Source organism: Pundamilia nyererei, unplaced genomic scaffold (assembly GCF_000239375.1).
Source record: "Pundamilia nyererei isolate P.nyererei 1_Seehausen unplaced genomic scaffold, PunNye1.0 scaffold00136, whole genome shotgun sequence".
Classification (NCBI taxonomy): Eukaryota; Metazoa; Chordata; class Actinopteri; order Cichliformes; family Cichlidae; genus Pundamilia; species Pundamilia nyererei.
Genome location: NW_005187537.1, coordinates 564,291 through 575,379, shown reverse-complemented (window position 1 = coordinate 575,379; position 11,089 = coordinate 564,291). Strand labels below are relative to the sequence as shown.

Genomic DNA, 11,089 nt, shown 5'->3' with positions numbered 1-11,089 from the left:
GAGAGAGAGAGAGAGAGAGAGAGAGAGAGACAGCTATAACCCAGACTGGTTTGTTTGGAAAGGTTGCCAAGAAGAGGACTCCTCCCTCTAAAACGAACATGGCTGTGCAGCTTAGGTTTGCCAAATTGCATCTGAACGAACCACAAGACATCTGGAACAATGTCCTTTGGAGGTTAGATGACAGCAAAAGCACAAACAGCGTATCTGCACAAACATCTCATACCAACTGTAAAGCACGGTGGTGTAGGGTTGATGATTTGAGCTTGATTTGTAGCAACAGGATCTCCTCCTCTGTCCTCTGATCTCCTTGTTTACCAAAGCATTAGTTAAATGTGAGGCCATCTGTCTGATAGCTAAAGCTTGGCCCAAATTGGGTTGTGCAACAGAAAAGTAATCCCAAGCACAGCAGCAATGGCTGAAACAGAAACGAATCAAGATGTTGCAATGGTCCAGATGAAGTCCAGACCACAATCTGAATTAAATGCTGTAGTGGGACCTTATGAGAGCTGTGTATAAGTGAATACATGCAAACCTCAGTGAAATGAAGCAACACTGTGAGCCAGAATGCCTCTCCTATGATGTGAGAAACTGATAAAGTCACACAAAAGAAAAAGACAAAATACTTCAAGTTCTTGCTGCTAAAGGTGGCTTTACAAGCTGTTGAATCATGTTTTTCACAGGACTGCAGAAATGAAAGTGTAAAAAGGCTTTTGCTGCACAATAAAATTTAAGTTTAAGTTTGAAACTCAAGAACTGATGCGATGTTAATGCACCAACATCTTTGACTTAAAGTAGCTGGCACTCTCATTGCTGTCTTCCAACATCAAAATTGATGTTGGAACATTAAAAGACTGGTCTTTACAGCACTTTGTTGGTGAACAGTGTGTTTTACACCCAGTCATTTACATTAAAAGCATACAGCAACAAGCAAGTGGGGCACTGTAAACTTATCCCCTGCTGATCTAAATTACTGTCCTCAAGAGGACGGTAATAAGGGATACGGTAAAAGTATGCAGGAAGAGGAGAAGGCAGGGAGAAGGAGAGAAAATAAGGTGGGAAATATGAGGTTGTGTTCACTTCAGACAGAACCTGAAATCATTTTATAAAAACACTATGGTTCACATGATAAGCTAAACATTTGTGCAGCTGTTAAGTTTTTTCTTTTTTTAAAGGCTTGGCCAGTTACAGCAGGGTCACTGTGACCTATATATTATCCAAGTACATGCTTGTACATGCAAGAGGCAGAGAAAGACTTTCCAAAAATTTGGGATACAGTGCATACGTCAATAGAGAATTCAATTTGCAGATCATTTCAACCTTGCAGTTATTTGTAAATAGTAGAAAGAGAACATATTTAATGAAACAGGGTTTTAAAGTCTAAAAAATTAACAAAAGTTTAAATGGAGGCCACAAAAGACTGAAAAGATATGTCATGCTAAAAATCTTTGCCAGAAATGAAAGTCAGCAGATGGAAATAGTTAGATTAGTTACAATTTAACAATAGCACTTCTTAGCATGAAACTGCAAGAAAGAATTCATGGATTTCATTATCTGTGGTCAGTAATGTGGTGAATTATAAATCAAGCAAAATGTCACAGACAATACTGAGTAGCTGGAACTACACCTAATTAAAACAGTCATTTTTAATTACATGCTGGTGTTGTAATTACGTGGCTCATGAACACGTCTCAGAACCATGTCAGTGCATCCACAAAGTCAAGTAAAAACACATGTAACCAAGAACAGGAAATATATGAACAATATCCAGGAAACACTACTGTCTTGCCTAAGCCTCTGATAATTTAAAATAAATGAAGGTGAATCCTCAGAGTTAAGAAGGAAAGGGCCCTCCAGCCTGTTATCAGTGCAGACTTCAAAAAGCCTCCCTTAATGATGGCATAGTGCATTAGTTCACATGGCCAGGATAACTTGCACATCTGTACACACTATGAATGCTAAATAATATATTGAGATTTTGGAGCAACAGATGCTGCCTTGTGGACATGTTCTGTCAGCAGGGAAAAAGCACATTCTACTGATATTATATCAGGATGTTTCCACGTCTGCAGTTTGGATCATTGGATCATAAAAAAATGACGAAGACAAACTGTTGAGGAGCTGAAATACATCAAGCAAGAGAGCTTATCTTATAGACCTTAGTATTTAAGTATAGTATTTACTGATAAATAATCAAGTTTAAATTACTTTAAAAACACTGCATCTTTTTGGCAGTAGCCAGACTTAGTACAGTGCCAGCCTTTCATCTCTATATATGGTGTATCACTCACGAGCAGGAATAGCATCCAAGCTGCTATTTTTGTCTGCTAACAGCCACAGTCATCCATCTCACAGCCAGAGCTTTTAATACACCCCCCTCCCCAAAACACACACACAGTTTTGGGTTTTTTTTTTTTGCTTTCCCTGTCTCTCGCCACCACAGAGCCCTCACTCTTTCTAGTGTTATCTTCAGGCTATCATGATGAACAACAAGTCCTTCTATTAATAGAAGCAATTTACAGTTTCAGCACAGAGCTGAGCATCATTTATCCAAGTCAGAATCAGCTGGCCACAAGAGAGACTCATTAACATCACGCAGGTCCGTCTTTTATGAACGTGTGCATGTGAATGTGATGCTATACATACATGCACTGCATGCATGTACATACGTTAGATGTCTTTTTAGAATTGAGGACAGTTGGCCCTGTCCTGACCAACAGACCTCTGCCTTACATGTCTGTACTACACATAACTTATACTAAAAGCAGAAAGGCGGGTGTCTCCCTCCCTGTGATTTGCCTAAACACGAGGCTTCACAGTATCCCAATCTCGCACTCCATGCAACTAAGGCCGATGAGATTAAAGCTGGAGAAACACTCTCAAATTCAGTCTCATAAGAGGCTACATATTTAACCTTTTAACCTGTCTTCTTGCCAAAGCTCCTTTAGACTGAGTGACATCAATAATCATAATTATGCCATCAAACTGGGAAATCAGACTAATAAAACATCTTTGTCAAACTCATTGCCATATTTCATGATATTTCATGACCTGCATTTACTAGACCAAGTCTGCTGGTGGAGATGAGTATCAGGGGTGATTTGTAATAAAAGGACAGAAGGGAGAGTGAGAGGGGAAATTTAAAAGAGGGTAGTGAGATCTGCTTTTATGAATGGTTTCAATTGAGTATCAGTAACGAAATAACAAGAGGCAAAGCTGGAGGTGTCAGAGTTGAAAATGCTAAGATTTTCAGGGTGACCGTTAAGACAGGATTAGAAATGAGTATATCAGAAGAATGGTTCAGGCTGAGCAGTTTGGAGACAAGGTTAGAGAGGCAAGGACGAGATGGTAAATGGTAAATGGCCTGTATTTATATGGTAAATGGTAAATGGCCTGCATTTGTATAGCGCTTTTCTAGTCCATAGGACCCCAAAGCGCTTTACACTACATTCAGTCATCCACCCATTCACACACACATTCACACACTGGCGATGGCAAGCTACATTGTAGCCACAGCTACCCTGGGGCGCACTGACAGAGGCGAGGCTGCCGGACACTGGCGCCACCAGGCCCTCTGACCACCACCAGTAGGCAACGGGTGAAGTGTCTTGCCCAAGGACACAACGACCGAGACTGTCCAAGCCGGGGCTCGAACCGGCAATCTTCCGATTACAAGGCGAACTCCCAACTCTTGAGCCACGATCGCCCACAAAAATATATATATATATATATATATATATACAGAGGAAAGACCACAGAGAAGATTCATGGATGCAGGGAAGGAGGGTTAGTGTGACAGAAGAGGATGCTAGGGGTAGGGTGAGATGAGGGCTGATGACTTACTCACATAAGTTACTGTGTTGACCCCTAAAGACAGCAGCCAAAAAAAAAGTAAGAGTACCTGGACCAGTAGGACCCGGGTGGATGGGTCTGACTCGTTATCTATGACAGTTTTATACTCACTCGAGAGTTACTTCCAGTTGATGAAACAGCTATTTTTCATTTATGCTATCGAACACAAAAAAACTTTCTTAGTCTTCTGGTGGTGATATGAAATGCTGAAGTATCTCTGTATATTTATACCTTGAAGACAAACAGGTTTATCTTGGTAGACTGCTTGTGTTTCCTCTATGGGAGCCAAGGGTTCAAATCTGGTCTATTCCTGCATTTAAATATAGTGCAGAAGCAGACACCAATGTTAAAGTGTGATACTGATCACACAGGCCTCTGTTAAGAAGTTCTGCATGGTGCTACGCTGTCTGACTTCTAGTTCCACCCACCCGTCTTTAACGTTATGTTTAATATTTTTTTGCCTGCACACTGATTAGATTTCAGAAAAACGTGTCTCACCAGGTAACAAGCGCATAGAAAGGTACTGCATCAAGTAAACAAGGATGAATAAAAACCACATAGATAATCTTTACTGCATGGCAATGACAGACATATCCTAAATTACTAAATAATAAACTGCTGTCCCCTTATACGCAGTTCATTACAATTTTATTGTGAATAATTTTCTTGAAGGACTTTCATACGATGAACAAAAAAAGAGCATTTTCATACCCTATGAGCATACTCTGCCAATTTGAGTAGACAAAAAAAATGTAATCAAACGCAAAATGCATCAGTGAAATCTGTTGACTGAGAAAAATATAATTTTTTCTCTGTCATATTCTTTCAGTCCTACATGCTGAATCAAACCCACACTTTAATTCCTGCAGTTTGCATCTGTAGATCTGTGAGCCTCATTGCTCTGACGTGTTTCCTAGTTAAGTCACTCCGACTCAGGGAGCACATACAGACGGCACGGGTGAGTGCTGCCAGTGGGCAGGCATTGCAAACGGTACACAGATGATTACAGCACAGTAAATGCACCCAGATTTAGAAACTTCATTCTTGTTTTCTGCAGCCTTTCAGCATGTTTTGTTACTCTCAGCTCCCTTTTGAGCCCTTCATAATATAAGTGATTCTCTGCCATTGAGAGCAGAGTTTTTAATGCTTGCTGCCAAGCTGGGTTATCCAGAGGTCTATAAATCAATAATGCTTTGACAGTGTTGACAAAACTGTGAGACTGTCATGACATCTAGGTTGAAGAACAGTAACTGTTGGACCAAAGCTTATAGAAGAAATTATTTTCATGAAAAAGGACGACGATTTCAGTGCTTTTGCACATTATTTCTTAACAGTGTCATACTCAAGCTGGAGCAAACCTACAGTCTGCGAGGAAACTCTGGCAGTAGTGGACTTAATGGATCCAGAGAGTGTCCATGCAGCATAAACAGTCTGCAGAATGAGCTGAGTGTTACTCAACACTTAATGCAGTCGTTTGCTGACTTGGCAAACAATAAATGTCATAGAATGAGTTCTAATATAATATGTGACAGGGAAGTAGAGACAGGCTGAGAGGCAGATGGATAGGAAGCAAACTGTGGTGCTCATCTCAGACTCAAATCACCGATGGTTACAAACTGCAGCAGCCTGTTCGCATTAAATATGGCATGGATAATTGATGGGCTTTGGACATTAAATCTGTCCTAGGTGCATACACTGCATGTGTTTGGGTGCGTGTGCATGTTGTGTTCCTGTGTAGGCATGTGTGTGCCTGTGTGTGTCTGTGTGTAATTGATGGGGCTTGGACAGGGATACTGGCAGACCACCAAAGGAAGTCAGGGACACTCTGCCAGGGTCTTCCGAAAAAAATATATGCATCGATCTTGCCAAGCTTCTTATCCCCTGCACCTTTACCTGCAGAATCACTATTTAAGAATTATACCTTCACTCAGAAATAAGTTAGATGGTCATGTATGTACAGCCACACGCATGCAAACACACTGTTGTATGAATATAACCAAATGTGCTGTCTCCTGAGATCATGATTATGATAATGTCTTCACCAATATGGTGATGCAAACTGACGGAGAGGAAGACGTGCTGCTCAGCCTGATGGCTTTTAGGGTATTTTGGCAGGTACCTCTGTGACTGATTTTCTGAGTGTTATAGCATCACAACTGTGCTACATATAGTCACAAAACTGCAAGTATGTAGTTGGGTTGTGGATATGTTTAGTCTGATCCATGAGTACTGAGAAAATGACACTTTAATTTGTCCCACAGCACAGTGTGTCTGTTTAATGTATTTTTGACTTCCATGTATCTTTACATGATGTACAAACATATAATCATTGACACACAAGGCTGGGGTTTGATAATTCATCGCAGCTGGCTGGTTATCCAGCAGTTGTGCTCTGTGATACTAACCAATAACACTAACAGTTATGGGATCTCTGCATTTTCTTGAATAAATAATTTCCATGTTTTTTTGTGGGCGTGAAGGAAATCGGACAGTGGAGAGTTAAGTGTGTGGCAGGGATAAAGATTTATCGAGCTGATTTAAAAGTATGACCAAGGCAAAGACATGGTTAGGCTGTCCCTGTCCATGGTGCTGACTGCTCCATCATCATTACCACTGTCATCAGCCTCCTCCGCTTTGAGCCTACTGGAGCTGTCTGAGTGATACTGGTTTCTGTTTTTTATCAGGCAATGCCTGAGAAAGCAGTATCTGTGTTGGAAGGGGAAAGGAAAACAAACACTTGTTTATCAGACGATATTAGTCACAGCTTCTAAACACTGATTAAAGTAGAAGAAATTGAAGCCGGGGAAGGAAAAAAAATGTCCTGACGTAAGGATAATGTTACACGACTTCAAATTCACACAGCTCTCAAGATCCAGTCGGCTGATTTGATTGAAATAAAACAGCGTTCACCCGAACCACGATAAGACACAGAAATCGGAGGCACAATAGGTAAGACATTCAGTTACAAGACGGCAATTCTCAAGCTGGATTTCTTAGAAAAACAGCAAAGGGAGGTGCACAATACATCTTGGAGCTTTTTTCATAAAGCACTCACATAAAATGTAAAGAATTTCCTTACCTCTGTCGCCATATTGCAGTGAGTGGGTTGCGGGATCTGTCCCGTGCTGAAAACGGCAACCGTTTGCGCGTGCTGTTTGGGACAACGCAACTACAGCCCGCCGGTAAGCGGTCGCCCGCGTGCACGTGTGTGTGCGTGACTGCGCGCGCTCCTGCTGGAGACTCCTGCGGGATGCGGTCACTGGTGGTTATGCTAATCTGAATTTCTGTTTATCCAGAATAATCTGCTTTCAGATTCAGTCACAGTTCAGAAAGCAAACGGAGGTTACTTTGAAGCATCAGCAGTTTATTTGGGTTAGTTTTTCCTTTTTTGCCCCCCTTTTATTTTAGGGCTATATTAATAATTACATTGGTTATCAATAATTCAAACAAAGTGCCCTGGCTGCTGCTTCTGTTTGTGACCAGTCAGGATGCCCAACAATCGCTTTATCTTAGTCCTGTTTCTACAGCGTGGAGTATTAATAATAATGATGATAAAAATGGTCATTGGGTATTAGATCATCACATTGAATGATAAAGTGATTCCACTGGGAATATTACAGGAAAGTTTGTTTTTTTAAACAGATGACTCACTCTTAACTGCTAGCATGCAGAAATACTTCTGTTCAGTCATACTGTACCCTGTTTTCATATCTAGGCACTGCTTATACTCTTATCTGATTAAGGGAGACTGGTTATGATGGAGATATGAATCATACTGTAGTCCATATGTCAAATGCACCATCAAGATATACTCGTATTCAACATTTCTCATTCAGAGCCCATTCAGATGCACCGCATTGCTGCATTTTTCCCTTCAAGAAACAGAAAATTCTTCCACGTCATGGACACACCAAGGTCTTACCTGAGGTGAATTATTTAGAAGGTTGGCTTAAAATTCAAAAACGCGACTAAAATGTGGTAGCATGATAAAGACTTATATGTTTGTGCTACTGAAAATGTTTTTCTTTAGATAAAAATGAGAGAATGAAGAACTACAGGGAGTAAAAAGACTTTGTTTGACACCATGAATGCAGTGTGCTGAAATGAACGACTTCCCTGGCAAACTCCCTCAAATCAAACACAGGCAATGCAAACACACATTATATTTAGAAAGACACAACAGCAAGCAACTCTTGTGAATGGAAACAGAATCCAAAAATAAGACAGGAGTGCTCTAGCAAAAAGAAAATTATGCAAAACTAATATTATCCGCCAAGATCCCACTGCTTGCTCCAGATTGCTTGAAAAGATGTGTATCTAATCACACACTGGCACAGATTCCTTTGGGCTGTGTTTATTTATATCCACATTCACATGTTTTGTTTGCATGTGAATCTGTGTGTGTGTTCTCCATATGACAGTCTCTGATATGTCTTAAGCTCAGTCACATGTACACGTTATTAGGCACGCTGACCGCACCATTTGCCTGAGCTGAAACACCCTATTATTCAGCTGATGCGGTTTTTAGTGTAAATATTTAATTTATGTGCATATTGAAGTGGAATACATTGCAGTGAAACTCCTACACTGCAACACGAAGAAATGCCCATCACACACCCGAATACAGGTGACTTTAAAAAATCTTGAAGAAACATAAAAAAAGAATATCTAATGCATATTTAATGCATTATCTGATTTGTCAACATCACAAAGCTAAATTTTGACACAGTTTTAAACCTAAATAATCCCAAATAGGAGCAGATTTATTTATTTATTGTATCCTTTGTGATTGCAATCCTAAAAGATGAGGGGACTCCCCAAACACTTGTCTGTGGTAGACATTGGATCATTGCATATAACACAAGTATTCAACAACAACAAGAAAACCCTCAAAAAGGAAAAGGTTTTGCAGGTGGTCCTCACAGACTGTTTCTCTCTCCTATCTCTTCTGACTTATTTTTATGGGTTTTGGTTTGTGTTCGTGTTCACTGTCACTACTGCTAGCATGATGGTACATGCACCCCCATGTAGTCCAGCCCCTCCAGGATGGCAGATCCAAATGTGCCGTTGCAAGAAGGTCTCCCAGCACAGTCTAAAGAACGTGGAAGAGATGGACCACACCAGCAGGACCGGTATCTACGCCTCAGTACAAGGAAGTAAAGGAGGAGCGCTGGCAGAGTCCTCTACGATGACCTCTGATGGGCTACTTTAGCATTTTTCTGACAAACAGACTCCATGGGGCACGTGAGAGCTCAACATCCCATGTTTTGTGAGACCTGTGCTCACAGACCAGTACTGTGCAGGTCAAGTTGAATTCACTCGCAGACACTGGCACTTGCAGGTCTACCAGTGGTGCCTTACTTTCTTTATAGACGAGAGCATATGTACTCTGAGCACATTTGACAGACATCAAAGAATCTGTGGCAAACATTATGCTGCTTGCAACATCATCTATAATGATCTGTAATGACCTGTATTGAATTAATGGTCTAACATAACCAAACTATGCTGTGCCATGGCTAAGAAGGAAGGTGTGGCTGGGATGATGTGATGTTGTTGCGGACAGCTGTGGTGGCTATTTTGTGCTTGTGTGAGCATTTATATTTGATCACAGGATTGACACATATGTACTGATATGCTAAGATGACTGAGATAGGAAAGCTATTGGGATTTGAGCTGTCTTTTGGGTTTTCAGCGGATATAAGCGAGCTGTAGAAAATTACAGGGTTGTTGCGTTAAACCTTCCATCATGGCTGAACATATGCATTCCTATTCATATTGAGAAAGTAATGAAAGAAGACGTCTTCATATAATATCTCACTCTGCTATTTCAGTGTGAGTCTAAATCAACACTTCAGCAGAAAATAATAAGGTTGCCACAGCCCTAAATTATCATAATGACCCATAGTGCTGTACATAGACACACACTGACCGCACACAAATATTGTCTTTTTCACTTTTCGTATTTCATGAAATATTTATTTCAGCAAGACATTCTTGGTTTCTGCCTCGCTCCAGAACTGCCAGTTTCTATTTGGACCCTGTGCTGTGAAATGTTGAAGATGGTGATACTGACCCTGCAATGAAAAGGAAAATAAGAGCTTAAGAAAACATCAGCTATTTTTTTTCTCTTCCCATGTCCTTAAACTTGCAGTGTTAAGGTAGAATTAAACACTTTGTCAGGGTTTCTTGGTTAAAGTGGTTTTGACTTGTCAGGTTAATCAAATCATCACCTGCAATGTGGAAGAGTGACCAGTACATTGCATATGACATGACATGTGAATGGACAAAAAAATAAGCACTAAGGATTTTTAGTCCCCATGCACTTATTAACATCCCAGTTTGAATAACACTGTGCTTGAGCATTATGTTTGGCTCACTGCTACACAAATCAGTTTGTTGGTGTGCTTGGTTGCTGTCATGAAAGTCTTGTCTTTATTTGTGCCTTTTAATGCATGTGTGTGTCACTGGATTTGTGACTGTGTTGTCCTGAAATGCCAGTACATAAAAGTGCTAGTACAGACTTTCACTTTACTCTTGTGCGTCTCTCATGCTACCTCTACAAGGGTGTAATGCATGCAACTTGCGCTCATGCATGCCGTATTTTGTATCTCCAGCACATCTGGGCTCAGTGCCATTGCAAACACCCTTCTCTATTGACTTAACCACAAGTTGAGAATCTCTCTCACACACACTTATGCACAGAATTGGGCTGTAAGACAGTCAAAGAGATCCTGTTCTCTTCCAACATGACAGGAAATGAGAACACTCAACCCAAAAAAATATATTAACTTGGAATCTATAAAAGCAAATAAACATCTTCTCAAATGCCTCCCAACATTTTGGATAGTCAAATGAAATAAAGCTCGGCAAGTTGTCTTTTTCAGTCTGCCACACATCCTCAATCTTTTGTAAGAACCCATTGGCTTATGTAGTGTCTTTTTGGCCTCTCAGCAATTGGTCTGGTTCTGCTAGCAATCAGATCTGAGTCAAAGACTTTTCCATTTTAAAGCCAGAGGATGTTCTCATATCTAGGTAACTAGATAAGCTAGTATATGGGAGATTCACATGTCATTGTCGTAACACAACTCTAAGCAGACATTCAGGAGGAAAATGCTTATTCTGAGTGAAGTTAAAAGAAAGGAGCTGATGAATAGAATTATAAGAAAGGAAGAGGCTTGTTATTGCAGACAGAGGGGAGGAAGCTGTGATTCAGAGTATCCAGGCCTTTGTTTCTTCT

At 40.5% G+C, this 11,089-nt stretch overlaps 1 protein-coding gene across 1 annotated transcript in view; it reads right to left on the bottom strand.

Annotated features, from left to right (window-relative positions):
- golga7bb (golgin A7 family, member Bb) overlaps positions 1-7,040 on the bottom strand; it is an 18,272-nt gene extending 11,232 nt beyond the window's left edge. Inside the window, exon 1 of the mRNA XM_005743830.1 lies at positions 6,929-7,040. Coding sequence (XP_005743887.1) covers positions 6,929-6,940 — 12 coding nt within the window. The 5' untranslated portion in view covers positions 6,941-7,040. The remainder of the gene's footprint in view (positions 1-6,928) is intronic.
- Between the last annotated feature and the right edge of the window lie 4,049 nt (positions 7,041-11,089).